This window comes from Panthera uncia, chromosome F1 (genome assembly GCF_023721935.1).
Source record: "Panthera uncia isolate 11264 chromosome F1, Puncia_PCG_1.0, whole genome shotgun sequence".
Classification (NCBI taxonomy): domain Eukaryota; kingdom Metazoa; phylum Chordata; class Mammalia; order Carnivora; family Felidae; genus Panthera; species Panthera uncia.
The window spans coordinates 62899561-62920562 of record NC_064813.1 but is presented as its reverse complement, the minus strand read 5'-3'; the positions used below and the strand labels follow the sequence as shown (position 1 = coordinate 62920562).

General features: G+C 57.2%; 1 protein-coding gene across 1 annotated transcript; it reads left to right on the top strand.

Annotated features, from left to right (window-relative positions):
* The first annotated feature begins 58 nt into the window (after positions 1 to 58).
* On the top strand, positions 59 to 14552 carry NCSTN (nicastrin). The gene is made up of 17 exons (XM_049634690.1): positions 59 to 187; positions 1433 to 1537; positions 5159 to 5282; positions 5790 to 5911; positions 6335 to 6480; positions 7180 to 7330; positions 7597 to 7706; positions 7965 to 8117; positions 8802 to 8906; positions 9078 to 9155; positions 9865 to 10037; positions 11350 to 11452; positions 11587 to 11682; positions 11985 to 12072; positions 12332 to 12486; positions 12719 to 12931; positions 13779 to 14552. Exons 1-17 carry the CDS (start codon positions 103 to 105, stop codon positions 13899 to 13901), a joined length of 2130 nt encoding a protein of 709 aa, XP_049490647.1. The 5' UTR covers positions 59 to 102; the 3' UTR covers positions 13902 to 14552.
* The last annotated feature ends 6450 nt before the right edge of the window (positions 14553 to 21002 follow it).

The following is a 21002-nucleotide window of genomic DNA, read 5'->3' as shown; positions in this document are numbered from 1 at the left end:
GTCCCGGGAGCTCCGGACCACAGAGACGGCACCAGCGTTGGCCTAGAGAGGCCACTGCCGGGCTGGAGGGGAGGGGAGGCTTCCGCTCAGCCGAGAGGCAAGATGGCCACGGCCGGGGGCGGCTCTGTGGCCGACCCGGGCAGTCGGAGTCTTCTTCGCCTTCTGTCTTTCTGCGTCCTGCTGGCAGGTGAGGCCTCCCTCCGCGCGTGAGCTTCGGTGTGTTAGGAGAGCCGTCGGGACCGGCCGGGTCGCCAGCGCCGCCGTCCCCCCTTCTGGCCCCCCTGCCCCCCTGTGCCCCCCCCCCCGTAACCCCTTCTCTTTCCTTCCCCCCGCAAAAGCCCCCCCCCCCCCATTTCTTTGCCTGGATTTGATTTGAGGGCCCCTTCTACCCCGCGGCACGTCGTGTCGCCCCATTTCCTCCTCCGGGCCTCTTCCCGGACTTCCAGCCTGACTGTCCGCCTGCCTCGTTTTCCCCACGGCCGGAGCCACCCCACCCCCTGTCGGAAAGGACAGGTGTCAGTTCAGCCTCTTCCCAGTGCGTTTAGTCGGAGACAAGAGCGGCCTCGTTCTGTGGGTGCAGGGCGGTGGTCAAGCCCTAAAATGCGAACGTGCCTGTATGTAACTATAACCATACCTCCCCTCAAGTTCATATTATCTTTAAAGATTCCCCAGAGGAGAAATTATAGTCGCTCCACACTGTAGCCACACACAAGCGACCTGTGGATGTTAGATTAATTGACAGATCTGTGGCATAAGGTTTCTCCCAATTCTGTTCAGATTCCTGGAAAAATGTCTCAAAGATGTGTTATCGTAATCTATATTCTTAGACTGGCACTCTTTCATTAACGAGGGTGCAAGGTACATGCAAGGTAGAAAGCAGAATTATGCTCACCCATGCAACCGGAAACCGGGACATCTGAGGTTACGTGCCTTTTCCCTTAGGAAATGAAGTTTTCTTTCTTTTAGCTTTAATATCAGCTGTTCTGATTGGAATTTGTAATAACTTTCTGGGGCACATAGCTGGGCGCATTCATCTGATCCAGTAATGTGTCCAGAAAGTGAGAAGGATGGACATTAATCCCACTTTAGAAAGTATGATGTACTCAGGGGCGCCTGGGTGGCTCTGTCGGTTAAGGGTCCAACTTCAGCTCAGGTCATGATCTCGCAGTTTGTGGGTTCGAGCCCCGTGTCGAGCTCTATGCTGACAGCTCAGAGCCTGGAACCTGCTTCAGATTCTGTGTCTCCTTCTCTCTCTGTTCCTCCCCTGCTCACGTTCTGTCTGTCTCTCTCTCTCTCTCAATCTCTCTCTCAAAAATAAATAAAGATTAAAAAAAATTTTTAGAAAGTATGATATACCCAAGCCATACGGTGAGCTAAGGACTTGATAGTGCCAATGCCTCTCTTCTTCTAACACTTTTTGTCTTCTGAGCAGGTTTGTGCAGGGGAAACTCAGTGGAGAGGAAGATCTACATCTCCTTAAATAAAACAGCTCCTTGTGTCCGTCTGCTCAACGCCACTCATCAGATTGGCTGCCAATGTGAGTTGAGGCTGGGATTTGTGTTGTGGCCAGTGATATTTCTTTTTTTTTTCTTTTTTTTTTTTTAACGTTTATTTATTTTTGAGAGACAGAGAGAGACAGAGCATGAGCATGGGAGGGGCAGACAGAGAGGGAGACATAGAATCTGAAGCAGGCTCCAGGCTCTGAGCCATCAGCACAGAGCCCGATGCAGGGCTCGAACTTACGAGCCGTGAGATGATGACCTGAGCCGAAGTCGGATACTTAACTGACTGAGACACCTAGGCACCCCTGTGGCCAATGATGTTTCAATCTGTGCCTTAGATCTCAAGATCCAAGTCCTGCTTGGGAGTCTCAGCACACAAATTAGGCTGTGTGGGTAGGAGGTGACAGAGAGCCATTTGTGAAACCAGGCAAGATAATTAATAGGAGCTAATGCTTAGTAAGTGCTGCTTACTTGAGCCTCGTGCGTGTGCATCTCATTGAGCCATCACAACAGCCCCATGAAGTAGATTCTCTTATTGTCCCCATTTTACAAATGACAAAATGGAGACTGCGAGAAGTTGAGTAACTTTCCCAAGATCATCAGGCTATTAAGTGGTGAGGCTAGGAATTGAGCCCCATGGTTCAGGTTCTAAGTCAGGACACTTAGCATCCACTAGTTAAAGTAGAAAACTGTACTGTTTTCTAAGGAGAAAGGAGTCTCGTAGTCTATGAGTCTGTCGTCACCTGAACCATCTTTTTGGAACCAAAGTGGACTTCTTTAAGGCAGTAGTCTATTTGAAGGGAAGGCATTGAGAAAGCCAGGTAGTTGCAGGAGGAATTAGTGAAGCATTTGGATTCGTCTCTGTGCTTTGTAAATGTGTCCCAAAACAGGGTACCATGACAGTATGGTTATAAAACTGTGGAAGTAGAAAGAGCAGAGATGTGAAGGCCGAACCCCAGTTCCTCTGCTACATAGCCTCCCTTCTTCATATTTTGTTCTGTGAATAATTGCTCTGTCGGAATGTAGTTCTGCGGTAAGCAGGAAACTTAGAGTCAGATCATGGCTTCTTCGTCACCATATCGGTCACCTCTGAATTTCAGTAAACGCCTATAAAAATGGTTAGAACATACCTGCACAAAGCTGAAAGTCAGACTATCTCCTACATTTATTGATGATGCTGAGTCAGTACTACGGTCTCAGGAGTCCTGCGTGATTGCCTGAAACCTTCTAGTTTGGTAGGCGGACACAGACGCTGCGAAGTGAAGGACGTGATTAATGTGGCAGTTAACTCGTTTCCTGCCCGGCCTTCCATGAGCCGCACTCTGTGTTCACCGTGCCGTGTCCCTGCTGGAGGTAGGTTAACTGGTTCCGAACAGTTCCAAGTAAAATTTTCGGACTCCGTTCTTCAACTGGGTCTGTGCGTGGAAGGGAGCCAGGTCCAAGTGTGGGCTGAGATCAGACTGCTGGTCTTGCTGGAGCTCCACTCTTCGTGCCAAAAGGCTAGGACCCTGTCTTCCTGGAGGTGTGCTCTTAAGATGCCCTCTGTGGGACTGAGTCAGTCGGCTTCGTGTTCTGAGAGCAGCCCTGTGGGAAGCAAAGCAGTAGCCTCTAGGAGTGAGCCAAGTGCCAGCACAGAAAGGAGAGGGGAGGGGCTGGACTCTGGCCACTTCCTCATTAAGAGCTCGTCTCCTTTTCGGCTTATTTCTAAGTCTTGCTTCGTATTTGTCCGTCCTGAGCAAGCTACACCCTCTTTAATTAGGCTTGCTAGCATGGTAAACGTAAGGAGAGAAAGATTTGGTTTGGTTTTCTGATTATACTGCTCTGTTTCTATGGGCTCATTTGATTTTACTTTATTTTATTTTAAAGATCTTATTTTTAAGCAATCTCCACACCCAATGTGGGGCTCAGACCTACAACACAGAGATTAAGAGTCACGTGCTCTACCGGCTGAGCCACCCAGGCACCCCTGTTGGCCCCTTTTAAAGTGTTCAAAGAGGGTTATCTGTTGGTTCCTTTCCTTTCCTTCCTTTTTAAACCTCTCTCCATGGTATGAGATGAACAAGGGTGAAAAAGTTTCTCTTCATGGAAGGCCCAGAAAAAGTAAGCAAGTTACTCTGGACTATACAGTCACCAGTTGGACTCCAGATTAGAATCCAGGTGTTTTATTCCAGCGTCCTGGCTTATCTTTTCCCTGTCCTCCTTGGAGCTGAAGTTATATATATTTTGTTTGTCAGAACAGCTTTTCCTTTTTCCGGGTTTTACATGTCAAGGACTGTTGCCTTTTGTCAGACTTAGAACTGCCGGTGGTAGCTAAGTCTTTATTACGGTTATTCCAGGTCCTGATATTCCTCTAAAGTTTGTTATCATCATCCACGTGAACTTATTGGGTACTTACCACGTGGAAGACATAGTTGAATGTTGGGGACTTGGGTCCATGTCTCGATTTTGCCAAATCCCACGGAAGAAAACTTCTACCTGGCCGGCAGTCTGGAAGTGCTTAAGGTCTTTGTCTTGTGCAAATTATAAATATTTCAGTGCCTTGATCTAGAGCTGTAGTTTTCACGACTGGCTAGGTATAATAAAGAATCATGTGGCAAGTTTTGAAAGTACACGTACCTGGGCCTCACCTTCAGAGACTTTAATTTAGTAGGTCTGAGATAAGGCCCAAGCGTCTGTATTTTTTAAAACTCCACAGTGATTCAACTAGGGTCGAGAACTATTGCTCTAAAACAATATGTGACTTTTCATACGTGATAGGAATTTTCACTGGCGAGAAGGCTCGTGGGGAGATGGTAGGATGTCTCCACGTGGATCACTAGGGACGCGACAGGCACTGCTGCATAGAATTCAAGGCATTCTCGACGATGGCTTACCCATCCTTCACCGCAGCGCTGCCCGATCTTTGTCATTCGTGAGATACAGAAAATAGTATTTGTATGGCATCCTGGCATATATGGAGACGTATGGTATTTGTAGGGCATCTTCGGGTACCGGGTCAGCCTGCTCCTGGCTGGGAGTGGCCAGCCTAGGGTCTCTGGAGACCCTCGGTCCCCAGAAATGAGGGGGGTCAATATCAGCTCGTCCCTAACCCATCAAGACCCATCAGTTGGGAAGCTCTCTTCTAGAGATCTCAAAGTTCTTGAGTAACCCTGCCTAAAACAGGCTAAAAGCAAGTAAAGTCATTCCCAAATAGGGCAAAGGAACGGAGACCCAGGAATTGTCCTCAGGTCAAGGGAGTCTGCACATATGTCTTCACACAGGAAGATTCAGTGCTAGAACTCTGAGCCAGAGATCTAAAGCCTGCCATTTCCTGGCGAAAATACAGGTTTGAAAACCATGCTGTCTCCTCTTCTGGAAATGTGTACATGTGGCTAAATGAGGTTGAGGGAAGAGAGTGAGAGAATGATCGTACGACCTTTCTGAGATTTAGCGAATGAGTAGACTTCTCGGGCTGTCTCGTCCTCCAGTCACTGCTGGTCGCCTTCAGGTGGAGCTGGGGCAGTCAGCTCTTCAGCTCAAGCCCAAGTCTGGAGGTGGCTGCGTTAACCCAGTGTCCGGTGCCATGTTTGGGAGATAAGTGATCTGCAGAATCAGTGAGGCAGAGGCAGAGTCGTCAACTGCGGGAGCTTTAATTTGAGCCCATTCTGTCCTGGCAGCTTCTGTTAGCGGGGACACAGGGATCCTCCACGTGGTGGAGAAAGAAAGGGACCTGCAGTGGGTGCTGACTGACGGCCCCAACCCCCCGTATGTGGTTCTGCTGGAGGGCGAGCTCTTCACCAGGTAAGAACTGCGTGTGCCTTCAGGGAAGCCACAGCCGGCAAGATCTGGGAGGCCATCCCCACACTTGTGTATAAGGGTTCGCTTGGCTGCCCTGGTCCGATCAGGGCAGGGGGCGAGAGTGAGTCTCGGAAGAAAACCTGCCCCATCAGAGGAGTCGTCTGGGTGACCTTACAAATAGGGTCCAGTGAGTAAAGACCCCAGGCAGGAGGAAGAAGGGCCCATAGGGGCACTCAGGGACAGGGTAGATGAGATGAAGCCGAAGCTCAGGTCGGGTCATAGTCCTCACTTAGGAGTTAGAGACAGAAAAGAGGCAAGAAACGAGTTAACAGTTGGGGTGGGGGGGTTTTCACTTCTTTAGGAGTAGAGTCAACACACCGCGTGTGTTCAACAAGGAGTCAGAGGTTTGGATTCCGTTAGTTTCCCATTTGTTTCCATCCCTGGGGGCAAGATACTGGGCCAGGGGTAACCTTCCCAGTCTTCCTCCATGGCACTCCCTCCCTGTCCCAGGAATCTGATGGAGAAGCTGAAGGGGACAACCAGCCGGATTGCTGGCCTTGCGGTGTCCTTGGCCAAACCCAGGCCTGCGTCGGGCTCCTCTCCTAGTGTGCAGTGTCCCAATGATGGGTTTGGTAAGAGCCCCGGAGGATCAGGGGACCTCCCGTCACGCAGAGCTCACTGGTGCTTCAGTCTCGTGTCTTTGGAGGGTCGGAGGGATGCGTCCGTCTGTGTGTAGCGTGAACAGCTGACTCCCAAACAGAAGACAGTGTTTCTTTGTCTTTGCCATTCATCGCTTCCTCTGCTGCTTCCCCTTCGTCCACTTCCCTCCATCCTCCTTTTCTGTCATAGGCCCCGATCCCTAACCAGCCAGCCCAGGGCGCCCTGATACCAGTGTCTGTTTCCCTGTAGGTGGTGACAGGTCGATGCTTGCTTCCTTGAGTCCCCCTTTCCTTTGGAGCTCTTGGTCCCAGCCCTACGATATCCTAGCCTTCCTCCCTCACTCAGGCCCCGAATGCTTAGTGTCCCAACAGCCGGTCCCCCGTCCTCCCCTTCAGGCATTTACTCCAACTCGTATGGGCCAGAATTTGCTCACTGCAGAGAAATCCCGTGGAACCCCCTAGGCGACGGCTTGGCTTATGAAGACTTTAGCTTCCCCATCTTCCTTCTTGAAGATGAAAATGAAACCAAGGTCATCAAGCAGGTAACGGCTGCCAGCTCCTAGCAAAGAGAAATCTCGTAGGCGCTCCGCCCGCCTGGAGGGCTCGTCCACCAGGGCACCTCTGCATGGTAGATGCTCCAAGAAAAGCCAATACGTTTATTTTTCTCGCCTGTCCCTTCCCATTTCTCTCCTGCCTCTTCTTCCAGCATTTTGATGGCTATTAGGCTGGAAGAGAACATAAACTCTACTTGACCTGAAATACGCTGTGCCTGGTTAGGAACCCCGAGTGTGGGAAAAAGGTCATCAGACTGGGAGCTGCGAGAGATTCAGCTCAGAGGCTTCTGAATGTTCTGAATTACAATAATCTTTAATTCTGGCCTCGCTTCTTTGTTTTGACCTGTAGAGCGGTTAGATTTGTTCCAAAGTTACATGGTGAGTTGATGTCCAAGCTGTCTTGAATTTGGTTTTTGATATTTGGTTCAGCACAGTTGGCAGCTAATCACGTTGGGAACTTGGGCCAGGCTGTTTGGGATGGGGACACTCCGTCCGCCCCAACTCAGTCATTGAGTCTGTGCCCCTTCGCATCTCTTGGTGAGGTTTTCTCTCGAACCTTACACATCCTGGCTTTGTACTATAGCTCAGGGACTGACGAGCGAGCGTCGGGGTAGGGCCGGGCCCTCCTGGGAAGCAGGGGAGGGATTCTACGCGAGCTGCCTCAGCGGGGCCCGTCTCCCCTCCTAGTGCTATCGCGATCACAACCTGAGCCCCAACGGCTCAGCGCCCACCTTCCCGCTGTGCGCCATGCAGCTCTTCTCCCACATGCATGCTGTCATCAGCACTGTCACCTGTATGCGGCGCAGCTCCATCCAGAGCACCTTCAGCATCAACCCAGGTAGGACAGACCCGAGGCCTGGCGGGTGTGCTGGGGACCTGGGAAGGGGGGAGCTCAGGCAGGGAGCACGGGGCGAGAGAGGCGGGAACAATTCCCAACAGTTGAGGCCACTTGTCCCTGCAGCGGACAGGGCAGAGAAACCAACCTAAAGCAGTGGAGGCAGGAAATGATTGACAGGGTCCACGGGGCAGCAGTCAGAGGCGTCTCCAGGCCTTCTCTGTGGCTTCTCCCTAACTTCTGTCGCTCTCTCGCTCTGTCCTGCTCAGAAATCGTCTGTGACCCCCTGTCCGACTACAACGTGTGGAGCATGCTTAAGCCTATAAATATATCCGGGGCATTAGAGCCTGATGACAGGGTTGTGGTCGCTGCCACCCGGGTGAGTGCGGATCCCTGGTCAGGGTGGACAGGGCTGGCGCCAAAAGGGCTGGGGGGCCTCTTGCGGGCGTATCACGTTTCAGAGTCGCTGTGCTGGGGAGCCTCCAGGGAAGAGGGGTCTGGGCCGTGGGGCCCCCTCGTATGGCCATTGTCCCAGGACACACACATTCCCTTGGCTGGAATAGGAGAGGGAGCCTGGGGCCCGGTCCTAATTGCCATTTTCAAAGCCTACCTCCCCTGCCTTTTCCACTGTACCCAGCTGGACAGTCGTTCCTTTTTCTGGAACGTGGCCCCAGGGGCTGAAAGTGCCGTCGCCTCCTTCGTCACCCAGCTGGCTGCCGCTGAAGCTTTGCAGAAGGCACCTGATGTGCTGACCCTTCCCCGCAATGTCATGTTTGTCTTCTTCCAAGGGGTAGGGGCTCTTCTGCTGGGGTAGGCGGGGAGGGGCAGGACAGCAGGGAGGGTAAATGTGAGAGTGGCTGTCGTTTGGGGACGATCCGGGCGCTTGACCTGAGTCGTCATTCAGCAAAGAGCTTCTGGAGATGTCTCGACGTGTCTCCCCCCAGAGTCACACATCTTAGGAAGCTTTCACACCCTGGCCTGGGATCGGAATCGGTGTGCTGCCCGCCCCCTCGCGCCCCGTTGATGCGATCTCTGGGAGGCAGCCTTTTGCTTTTATTCTCTGGACTCTTTCACTGCCACTTCCACCCAAGAGCCCTGAGGCTCCTGCCCCCTCCCCCCACTGCCCCCGCAGCCTGGCCTTGGAATAAGGGGAGGGCAGCCGCGGCTGCGTCGTTGGAGGGGAGGGAGAGGCAGGAAGCAGGCACATAACAGCTGATGTTCGCCTCGGGCCTTTACCGAGGCTGCTCTCCCCGTTTCTGGGCTCGAGAAGTCCTGTGATGCACACACGTGAGGAAAAGTCACAGCTGGGAGGCCGGGCAGGGAGGCGGGTGAGGTCACGTGACTGCGTAAGCCGGCCAGCACTTGCGGTGACACGAGACCGTAGCCTTCGTGCCTTGAGCCCTGGTGATCTGGCCTCCAGAGACTGAGCCTGCCCCGACCCTTGAGAATCTCTGTTCCTTGTCTTCGCCGTCAGGAGACCTTTGACTACATCGGCAGCTCCAGGATGGTGTACGACATGGAGAAGGGCAAGTTTCCTGTGCAGTTAGAGAACATTGACTCGTTCGTGGAGCTGGGACAGGTGTGCTGCGTGTGCCCTCCTCCCCCTCCCCCTCCCGCCTCCCCCTCCGCTGTTCGTTGTCCTCCTTGCCACTGCCTCTTCCCTGACTTTTCTCTGACCTTCCTCCTTCCTCTGGTCTCGGGGCACGGGCCCCCGCGGGCAGCCAAGTGTTGTTTCTTCATCCTCCCCCAGGTGGCCTTAAGGAATTCTCTAGAGCTCTGGATGCACACAGACCCCATGTCCCAGAAAAATGAGTCTGTACACAATCAGGTAATCTGAGCATCTTTCCGCCTCACTCTGTTTCAACGGCTCAGAATGTGGGCACCCCTCACCCGGGCCTGACCCCCGCCACCCCCCCAGGGCCTGTGAGACAGGACCTCAGGCGGGGTACCAGCTCAAGGATGAACAGCGTGGCTGTTCCAGCTCCGCAGGAAGCGCCGTGAGCGCAGCTCGTGGCCCCGGTTCCCTGGGGTGGGCCGTTCCCCGCCTCCGTGCCCCGCAGAGGGCCCGGGAGTGACCGGCCCCTCCCTCTCTGCTGCCCAGCTGTCCGGCCTGCCCTGCTCGCTTCCTGGCTGTGTCGGACCCTCTACCCAAACCGTCCTCCAGGCTCCTCACTACTTGTTCAAGACCCTCCCTCCTCTCAGCGTCCAGCTTTGGGCCTGTTTCTCTCATGGGGTTCCTGCCACTCCAGTGTCCGCGCCCTCCCCGCCCTGGGCTCCTGGGTGGCCCTTGGCGTCGTTTGGCGTTGTTACTTGTTCCTCCAGTTCGGCCAGAGTAGGAAATTAGGCGTCTGGTGAGGACGACACAGCTGGAGTTGCAGGACATTCAGAGCCTGGATCCTGAAAGGCTTGAGGAGTTGGGGTGCAGGAGGGCCGGGGGCAGCACCATGAGCTGGGGACGTGGCGGGAGCGTCGTGGGCCTAGGAGATGCGTCCGGCTTCCCTGTCCGCAGCCTCCCCTGAGCTACCCCTCCCCGCCAGGTGGAGGCCCTCCTGAGCACCCTGGAGAAGAGCGGGGCCGGCGTGCCTGCTGTGGTCCTCCGGAGGCCGAACCAGTCCCAGCCCCTCCCGCCGTCTTCCCTGCAGAGGTTTCTTCGGGCTCGGAATATCTCTGGTGTCGTCCTTGCCGACCACTCTGCTGTCTTCCATAACCAGTAAGAGCCACCGAGCCCACACCCTCTTCTCCCAGAGAATCTGTCCTGTGGTCTGGGGTCCAGAGGGGGGAGTGTCTCCTGTGCCAGGAAAGATCACCACTCTCCCGTCTCCCCTCTCCCCACAGCACCCCTCCAAATCTCAGGTCAATTTGTGTTCTTTGCTCAGTGACCTGTTCGCACCTAAGCCGGTCGCCTCGTGTGACTTGATGTCATCTTAGAACACGGGCCCCCTCAGCCTTTCCGTGCTTGGTCCGCCTCCCCCAGCTCTCCCGAGGCCTGGGTCCTTGGGGCTGCCAGCAGAGGGCAGCATCCCCAACAGGAGCGCCCTGAGGACAGCGAGCTGGCCGGGTCTGGGGCCTGCCCAAGGGTGCCGAGCGGGGACGCAGGCAACACTCACACTCTGAAATGTAACGTGTTCTTGCCTTTGGGGTAAAAGCGTCCCCTGTGCTGAGGGGACTCCAGAGATACGGGGTGAGGCTCTGTTAGTCACCTCTCTCCTGGTCCTGGGCACCCCAAAGAGCCCCTAACGTAAGCCCTGGGCTCATGGGACTTCTTACTCGGGCCAGATTGCTAGGTTCCCAGCTTCCCTCCCCTCTTCCATGAGGCCAAATGGGTTTCTGAGTAACACTGCTGATGCTCTGGCTCTCCGACCCCAGCCAAGGAGCACCTTCTTGCTTATTTAGGGCTGGGACACTTCCAGCACTTGAGGTCAGCCGACCCCGGCATCGCTTCGGGGTGAAGGGATAGTCCTCATCTGCACACATTTGGCCTTGATTCTATGTGGGGCCGTCATCTGTTGGTGCTGAAGGCTGGGAGCTCTCCTCTAAGCTTCTCTTCTAAGCTCTGCCTTCACGGGGCTCCCCAGGGAGCATACGGTGCTTGGACCCAGGGCAGTGTCGTGTGTCTGGGAAAGACCCGTTCATCCCCCTCGGCCCCCAGGCACCCTCAATGTTCACGTTCATTGGAACCGTCATCCAACCTCTGGTGATGTGGGGCGTGCTCCCCAAAAGTCCTCTCAGCCGTCTCCAGCCCAAACTCTGGGGAAGTATCTCTTCTGTTTGAAGACCTCCCAGGAAGGGAGTCTCCTGCCTTCTGATCTCATCTGCCTCTTCTACCTTGTCTCTCCGGAAGGTCCTTGTATTTCACTGCTCTGCCTCTCCACACCCTCTTCAGTATGGGACCCTCATTTTCTGTTCCTTCCCCCCGGATGATGAAAAGACACGCCAGGCTCCTACATGAAGGGCCTGTGAGGGAGGACCGGGGCAGGGCCCTGGCTGAGTGTGGCCGAGGCTCATGCCCGCTCTCCCGGCAGCTATTACCAGAGCATTTACGACACAGCGGAGAACATTAACGTGAGCTACCCCGAGTGGCAGAGCCCCGAAGAGGACCTCAACTTTGTGACGGACACTGCCAAGGTAGCACTCGCCCGGGTTGGCCGGGAGCGTGGGGAACACAGCGAAGATGGTTAGAACGTCTTCTAGGTGGTTAGACCATCTTGTAGAGGGTAGAAGAGGTGGGCCGTTCAGCCCCCCCTTCCCGCCTGCCACAGGCCCTGGCGGATGTGGCCACGGTGCTGGGACGTGCCCTGTACCAGCTGGCAGGAGGAACCAACTTCAGTGACACCATTCAGGCCGATCCCCAAACGGTAAGGGCAAGCGGGGCCCGCCTCCTCTCCGGCTCTGCGCACGCGGCAGGCCATCCCGTCTGCACTGCACTTAACCCCTTCTCCCAAACCTGGGAGTCCAGCATGCCAGCGCGTGCCAGCGAGGCTTCCCGCTGCGCCAGGGCGCTCCCGGTGGGCCTCCGGCATCCTTGTGAGCCAGCCTCTGCGTCCCCAGCCCCAGAGTCCCTGGCCGACCCGGCTCCCGCCCTGCGACAGGGTCTCCACTGAGACCTCTGCTTGGCTCCGGGTCACGGGCTTGTTGACTCTCACTGTCCCAATCCTAGGTCACTCGCCTGCTCTATGGGTTCCTGGTCAGGGCCAACAACTCCTGGTTTCAGTCCATCCTCCGGCAGGACCTGAGGTCCTACTTGGGTAAGCACGTGCTGGGGGAATGGCACCCTTAGCCGAGGCAAGAGATGGAAAAAGTCATCAGCTTGGTTTAATCTCTGCTGTTTTTTTTTCCTTCTCCTTTCCTTTCCTTCTCCCCTGTTTTCCTTTCTTTCCCCTGATACATGTGGGATCCGTTCCCTTCTCTTCTCTGGCTCCCGTCAACCTCGGGCTCTTCCTTCCCCTCCCACCCGCACCCACCTTCCACCCTCCAAACCCTCCCTTCCCTGTGCTCTCCACTCAGGTGATGGGCCTCTTCAGCATTACATCGCCGTCTCCAGCCCCACCAACACCACCTACGTGGTACAGTATGCCTTGGCGAATCTGACTGGCCAGGTGGTCGACCTCCCCCGAGAGCAGTGCCAGGATCCAAGTAAAGTCCCCAGTGAAAACAAGGATGTGAGTGGGAGTGGGAGTGGGTGTCGAAGGTGCCCCGAGGGCCCCGTACCCCCAGGGGAAGTTGGACAGCGTCCTAGGCCCAGTTGGACCCAAGGAGTTGGGATGCAAAGGCGGAGGGACGCGGCCCCTTGAACTTGAGTGTTGGAGGGCAGGAGCCTGGGCAGAAGCACGGCGTGGCCGGGGTGAGAGAGGATCGCCTCAGCCCCGCCCTGTGGCCGGTCTTCCGTTGCAGCTGTATGAGTACGCGTGGGTTCAGGGCCCTCTGAACTCCAACGAGACAGACCGGCTGCCCCGCTGTGTGCGTTCCACGGCGCGACTGGCCAGGGCCCTGTCCCCTGCCTTTGAACTGAGGCAGTGGGGCTCTACTGAATACTCCACATGGACTGAGAGCCGCTGGAAAGACATCCGGGCCCGCATATTTCTGGTAGCCAGCAGAGAGCTGGAGGTGAGCCGGGAGGGGCATGCCAGAGACCGCCCTGCCCTCTTTCTGTTGCCTCTTACCTCTTAACTGCTGCCATCTCCCATTTGCCACAAAAACCTACTGCCGCTCTGTCCCCTGTCCGCCGGCACGCCCCATCGCGAAGTCTGTCTTCACCGACAGAGTGAGTGTGTGTTCACGCCAGAGGTGGGCTCCCGCCAGGAGGAGGGCCCCCCGGAGGAGCTCCTCACCCTGCAGCGTCCCCACAGCTCCCCTCCCAGCTGGGATTTCCAGCTGCTGGCACTAGGGTGTGCACGGGCGCCACGGTTTATTGAGTCCCCATCACCAGCATGTCAGAGTTGCCACCGGAGAGTTGCCACCAAAGTCATGGATCTTAACTTCAAGACGCTGAAAATCTAGGGGCTCCGGGGTGGCTCAGTAGGTTAAACGTCTGACTCTTGGTCTCAGCTCAGGTCATGATCCCACAATCCTGTGAGTTCGAGCCCCGTGTTGGGCTCTGTGCTGATAGCATGGAGCCTGCTTGGGATTCTCTCTCTCTCTCCTTCCCTCTCTCTCTCTCTCTCTCCCTCTCTCTCTCTCTCTCTCTCCCTCTCTCTCTCTCTCAAGTAAATTTTAAAAAAAGATACTTAAAATCTTAGTAATACAAAGTGGAGGAAGAACAGGGATACTCCTCTTTTCGAACGGAGCCACTCCGTCTTCCAGTCGGGAAGACCTTGTCTGTGATTGCTCAGCACTCGGTGCCTGGAGCCAGCTCTGGGATCCCGAGGTCCTGGCTCCCAGCCCCAAGCGGTGATCCAGAACCACGCTGGGCTCTGACAGCGTCTCTCTCCCTCCCTGCCCATGCCTCCCGCAGTTCATCACCCTGATGGTGGGCTTCGGCATCCTTGTCTTCTCTCTCGTCGTCACCTACTGCATCAACGCCAAGGCCGACGTCCTTTTCATCACCCCTCGGGAGCCAGGAGCCGTGTCTTACTGAGAGGAGCCCAACTCCTGCCCGCTCTACCGTTCACATCCTAGGCCACTTGTCCCACGGGGACATAGGCCACTAGCGTGTCACTGGAACCTCTCTGGGCCTGCTTAGACTGGAATTAACATGAACAAGTAGAACTGCCCCAAAGAGAGAGAAACAAGTTCCCTCTCCTCTCCAGCTCCCCCTACCTGTCTCCCCTTCCTCACCCCTGCCCGATTCCGGGAGGGCAAATAGAAGCTTCTCGCTCCTGTTTGACTCCTAACTGCCCGCCCTAATTTACCCTTCTTCGGGGTCCCTCTTCCCTTCTCATCCTGCCCTAGACTGCCCCCTACTCCCCACCCCACCCGAGTCCCAGCTTTCCCGACCAGGAAGGACACAAAGGCTGAATGCCAGGAACAAACCACAAGGAAGCCCCGAGGTGCAGGCCAGGCGATCTGTCTCCCTCCTGCTGTCCCGTCTCCAGACCCGTAGACGGCACCTCGGGGAGGGTGTGCTGCCGGGTCACCTCCAGCCCTCAGTGCTAGCTGTGGTTTTATTAAGCTGTAATACCTATTTTTGTTGTTTTCTTTTTCCGTGCGTGTGCGTGTGCGTGTGTGTGTGTGTGTGTGTGTGTGTAAATATATAAATAGCAAGTTTCATTAAAAGACTATCCCTCATCACCTGTATGTGTCATTCTTGCGTGCCCTCCTGCTCGGTGACCTCAGACTGGAAGTCATGAAATTGTTACCACGTGCTCCCTCCGGGTCTCCAGAGGCCCAAGGAGTGCGGCTCTGTCAGAAACAGTGGAAGCCCTCAAAGCGGGGCTCCCATGGAGCCTTGGAACCCCGGCTTCCCCCTCATAAGAACCGCGTTAGCATCGTTGACCCTCCCACTTTCCATTCGACAGACGTTTCTGTGTTCACTCTGAGACACTGGCCGGGCTGCGGAAATTTAGGGGACGCAGCCCCAACCCTGAGTGGCTGGCAGTTGGGGTGAGGGGAGAAACCGGTGCAATCCGGGGTGATCACGCGCGGCATCTCCGGAGTGCTCCGGTAACGCACAGAAGGACTCCGGGCACTGGGGGTGGCATCCGGGAAGGCTGCTCAGAGGAGGAGGCATCTGGATTGCAGGCTGTGCAGTTCAGCTGTGGAAGCACGGGGCCTTGAAGGCACGGGCCACGTTTGGGAACGGTAAGTCATGCGGGGTGCTGCAGGAGAGGGGGCTGGGGCTGGGTCACGGAGGGCCTGTGGCGGCCTGCCGAGCAGTTTGGGCCTTCTGTTGCTGGTGGGCATTTTGCAGACGGAAGCGAAGGTGGCTTTGGACTCTCCTAGAAAGAGAACCTTGGCTCTGGGAACACCCTAGCGCCCTGGGTCTTCATGGAGCAAAGTTCCGGGTCGTAGCCGCACAGCTAAACGAAGGCCGCAGCTGAGTCACTGGAAGGGAAGACCCCTCAGGAGTGGCGCTGGAGGCCAGCCCTCTCCCCTCCCCGCGGCCCTGCCGCCCACGAGACAGATGAGCCGGGAAGGACCAGCTCCGGGCCCCTTACCTTCCCGAGTCTCGCCACATCCCGCCGAGGAGGCGATTTGCTCCAGGTTTCTCTCTGCGTTCCCTCGGGGGGGGGCACGTCTGGGGGGCCGGGATGTGGAAATGAACCCTACTCCCCTCCCCCCCCCCCCGCACCCCTCCCGGCCCGCACGCGGCGCTGGCGGGAGGCGGGCACAGCTGCCACCGTGCCGGGCCGACTCCCCGCCTCCCTCGGCCAACAGGGCCTCCCGGCAGAGCGAGCGAGCTCCCTCGTCCTGCTGGCAGCTTCGGGAAGCGGGGAAGTGGCCGGGTACCAGGCGCGGGGGGGGGGGGGGGGGGCAAGGGGGGGTGGGCGCCGGTGCGAGCCTTGGGGCCTTCCCTACTCTGGTCTCCTCAACACCAGCTTGTCTTCCGCCTTCCATGTGACCCCCCTTCCTCGCGCCACCCCCCAAATTCAAAACCAACCAACTGGGCTCTTTCCAGGGCCTGTGGGGAGGCCAGGCGCTGTAGAAGGGGCACGGACCCCCGGCTGACCCCTTCAGGGGCCTCCTCTCTGAGACCTCCGTGTGGCGAGTCCTCGGGGACCTGCTGTGCCCCAGAGACCCACTGGGGCCGGCTGGCTGGCTGAGACCCCCTGGGCCACAGACTTTAGCTTCTCAGCCTGTCTCCCCACTCCCCCTCCCTGGTCTGGGTGGGCCTTGCTCTGAGATGTGTCACTTCTCACAAGGCTCCCCCCTCCCCACTACTACCTGGGCCCTGGGACCCACCCTGTCCCTACCTCTTGTCCCTACCTCAGCCTTGTCCCTACCTCGCGCCTCAGCACGGAAGGCTTTCCTGTCAGCCGGTGTTTCTCCTCCAGCCTCTCTGAGTGAAGGGTCTTCTGGGCCCCACATCTGGGTCGCTGCTCCCAAAGGCACATCCTGGGAGGAGACATTTTCATCCGGAGTCTGGCGTTCTGTACCAAGGCCTCACCCTACTCAGCAGGACTCTGTCTCCACATGGAACCATATAAGACCTTAGAAATGATGTGTAGGGTCTAACTCATCGCTAGGGGAAACCGTAGCCCAGAGGAGTGAGTGGCTTGCCCAAGGTCGCAGCAAATTAGCGCTGAGCTGAGACCAGAACATGTCTCGTATCCACGCTGGCTGCCACGGCAGCAATAAACGTTTATTGAGCGTGGCTGTGGGCAAGGCGCTCTGTCCTGGCATCAGAAAAGGTTATGATGAGATGCTGTGCCTTCCCTTAGAGACTTGGGATCCGGAGTTAAGATGGCAGGATGGGACGCGAGCAGGATAAGTAAGCAGGCGGGGCCGTATATGCTCCACGCAAAGTCAGGGCAAGGAACAGGTTCTACCCGAGCCCAGAGGACACAAGGTTGGCTCTGGGCGGGGCCGGTTAGTGCGGAAAGAGCTCAGGATCAGGGATCGTCTGGTGTCACGAATGGCATGTGCGGCTTTGGAAAGGGCATCCCGGCTCTGGGCCCTGGTGGCATCTGTGTGATGCAGGGTCAGGCAGCGGGGGGGTGGATTAAAAGGTGGATCAATTCTTGAACTTTTTGTTTGTTTACTTATTTATTTTGAGAGGGAGAAAAAGAGTGAGAGAACGCGAGTGGGGGGGGAGGAGCAGAGAGAGAATCCCAAGCGGGCTCCGTGCTGTCGGCAAGAGCTCAATGTGGGGCTCGAACTCGTGACCCTCGAAATCATGACCCAAGCCGAACCCAACCAACTGAGCCCCCCCCAGGAGTCCAATTCTTAAACTTTTTAAGGTAGTCTGAAAGTTTTCCTTCCAGAGAGGGAGGCCGGAGGGGCCCTTATTCCTGTAATTCAGCATCCCGTCCTAAGACAGAGCCTGGCAGGCCTCTCGGAAGTTGGGCCTGCAGAGCAGAGCCCCTTAAAGATCGGGGTCCAGATGGGCCGCAGGTCGGATTTTTATTCCTCCCTGAATCCACATGCAGAAGGGGCCCTCCCAGTCCTGCGGTGGAGACGGGCAGCCGTAGCCCAGTCCCCAAATAGGGAAAACATGGGGAGGAGTGCGGGGGCCATCTCAGGAGGCCTGAGAGATGACGCAACTGTGAGCAACTCTCCAGGCTCTGGCTCCGGAGCGGGGGCTGGGACCCTGGGGTCCCCTTCCGCCCACACCTCGACTGAGGCCTTGGCAAAAGTGCGGGGACCGAAGGGGAAACGGGGATGAAAGGGGGCATCGTGAAAAGAAGAAACTAGTATAGAGAAACAGGAAGTAGGGAGGAAAGGAAGTGGCAGACAGGAGCCCAGGAGCCCGAGAGGAGCCGAGGGGGGGAAAGGCCGATGGCGGGCGTGGCCGGGAGGGAGCGGGCCCGGGGCTGCTGGTGACAGATGGGTGGACACAAAGAGGAGACAGATGGATGGGGGAGGGAGGAGGGAGGCTGGAGGGGCAGTGGTTGGAGGCCTTAATGAGATTGGAGCTGGGCTCGGGGCTGAGGAGAGGTGAGTGGAGAGGAAAGAAGAAAGGCCAGGCCGCCTCAGGAGACAAAGGCGACAAGGCCTGGGGGCCGGGGCGGGAGAGGGCTCCCCCCGCTGGGGGAGGGGGGGGGCGGGGGTTCCAGCCCCGGCTGGCAGCAGAGAGAGTGACAGATTGCGTGGCTCGCCACAGTGGAGACCCGCTGTCACCTTCTAGAGACACAGAGAGGGAGACCCAGAAAGACGGACTGACACGCACGGTGTGGAGGCAGACAAGGAGACAGAAGAAAATCCACGAGGAGCTGCGGCCTCCCGGCCACGCCACGGCTCCTGCCCGGGCTCCCCCGCCCCTCCCGCTTGCTCCTGCGACCCAGGACCCAGGACGAGGGCCGGTCTCTCACCGAGGATGACATCCCCACCCGGGCGGGGGCCACTCCAGTGAAAGGGTCAGGCAGCGCGGCACCGCGAGGGTTAACGCCGGCTGCTTGCCCTGCCAGCCGCCTGCCTGGTCGGGTCCCCAGGGCTCCCTGCATATGTCACCCCCTCTCCTGCCAAGCCCACTGCTTCCCAGCTCCTCCAGGCCCTCCCCCACCCTCAAGGACTAGGCCCTGGCCCCCGTGTCTTCCCTACACTCCAACCTCCCATCCGGCAGTCTACTTCCAATCTACCTCCAAGGCCAGGCCGTGTAGACCTGAAAAGCGGGCGGGCGACCACCCGAGAAAGTGAACGCCTATAAAATGCAAAATAAAGACAAACCAAACCATAGAGCCTGCTCCTCCCCCACCCCCAGGGCCTGCTCTTCCTGCCCTTGTTATGGCAGACACACACACACACACACACACACACACACACAGCTCCCTGGGGGTTCTCCTTCCCCCAGGCTGGGGCTGCTGGCAACCTGCGCTGACCTCAGAGCGCTCCCTGCTCCCTCAACCACGACCACCGGTCCCAGGGTGATAGAGGCAGAGGAGAAGTAGGAGGTCCCAGGGCACGCTCTCACCCTGCTCACCATCAAACCCCAGTTCAGTTCATGGGGACAGCTCGGGCTGGGTATGTCAAGGATGGAATCCCAGGACTGAATTATCAGAGCCCGAACGCCTACAAGCAGGGAGGCTGGGGACAGGGACCCCCCTGTTCCCTCTCCCCCCCACCCCGTTCCTTCCTGCCTTCCCCACCCCCACCCCAGGGCCCTTCTCCTTCTGTTTCCCCCCATGTCTCCCCCTTTGGGATCCCAGCCTCCAGGCTGCAGTCGCCCGTCCCTCGTCCCCTTGTCCCTCGAGTTGTGTCTATCCTGTCTCCGGCCTTGTCTCCCTGTCTGCCCCAGTTTTTTGCTTCCTCACCACTGTGTGCTCTCTGCCTCCCCCAAGTCTGTGTCTCCGCCCTGTCTTGGGGCCTCCCTCAGGCCTCTCCAGTACCATGCGGTACCTCCCCTGAATTCCGGTGTCTCTCAAGATCCGTGTTTCTCCCAGGCCTGGTCTCCCTCCCCAGCTCCCCTTCCCCAGTCTCCCCCACGTCCCCTCCCACATATGTTGCGTCTCTGAGCCTCCACAACCTGGCAACTCCTCTCGTCCTCTCTCACCCCTCTGTCTCCCCATGACTGTGCCTGCCCCCCTGTCTGTTACCCACCCACAGCGCTCTCCCCCCTCGTCCATTTCCTCTGTCTGGCTCCCCACATCTCCCCCTGTCTCCCCCTCCTCTCCACCCCGCACTGGTCTCCATCTCTCCTCTCCCCAAGGCACTGTCTCCTGGGTCTCTCGGTCTCCCAATTTCTTGGACAGGGTGGAGGGCAGGAGCGTGGGGGCGGTAGAATTGCTGTTGCTGGGGGCTCATTAGGTGGAGATTGGTTTTTAATCAGCACCATGGCAATGATGATGCAAGAACTGAGATGCCACCTGGTCCCCTGCCCCCCAGCCCCCCTCCTCAAGCCTCCTTTCCCCTCCAGCTCAGCCCATCTGCTGGCGCCTGGGCACCTGTCTGGGCCTGCCCAGGTGGGAGTTGGCACCTCCCAGACCTGGCGGGGGGGTGGTGGGGGAGCTTGGGGAGGAATCATAGGACTCCCCTTAGGGAGGAAAAGCCCAGAAAAGTTTGATCAGCAACAGAGAAACGGCGAATGCCTCCGACAACCCCCGCAGCTGGGGCTTGCTCCAAGGAAGGTCCAGACCCTTCCATGCAATAGCTCACTTAATCTCCATGGCAACCTAACAAGCAGCTCTAATGAACCCCATTTTGCAGAAAAGGACCCTGGAGGCTCAAAAGGTTAGGTTACTTGTCCAAGGTCACCAGACGCCAGGACTTTTTTCACCGTAAGACACTGTCTCTGGAGCGCTCCGGGTTCATTCTGGATACTCGTGAAGGCTCAGTGACGACACCCAACAGCTGCGTGGAGTCCCAGCTCCTGCCACCCTTCACCACACACGCACACGCACACACACACACACACACACGCACTCAGACACGCGTGCACGTGCACACACAGGCCGGAGGCAGCTGAGCTACTGAGGTGAACTTAATCAATGCCTGTTTGCATATAATTCTGTATCTGATTTTCTTACTGCTCATTTGCTGCCCTGGCACACTCCAAGCCTGCCCGGGCCGCCCTGACTTCTCCCACATCCTTCCAACCCTCGTCCTTCCTCTTCCTTCAACCCGGCCTTTCCTCTTACGAGCCCAGAATTCCCAGCGGGTCAGCTTGGAAAAACTCCCTGTGGGCTCTGTGTCAGGAATCTGACCCCGCTCCTCCCCACCACGAGGTAGATGGGAGGTCGAGGGCTGGGTAAGAGGGCGTGCGGTGACTAAGTCCCAGGGCCACACGGGAGCCACGGGCAGCCTGCCGAGGGGTCCTGTGGGCACCAGCTTTAGGAAGGATGAGGGCTTGTCGAGGACCAGGACTCTCAGGTCTTCTTTGAGGACCTAGGGTTTCCCTGTTGGTACCTTGGATAGCCTTCTTCCCAGGGGAAAGGAAACAGGGGAAGGGGCTGTCAAAGTCACGCTGGGACTCAGAATAGGACCATGGCACTTAAACCTGGCTTGCTGGGGGCCTCTGTCCCTGCCGCCTCTGGTGTGGAAGACCGAGGGGGTTCATCTGTGATCCTGCCCTGGCTCTCGCCCCAGCCCCACCCCTTCCCCAGCTCTCCATTTCTTGCTTATGAAATATGCATGGAGAACAGAT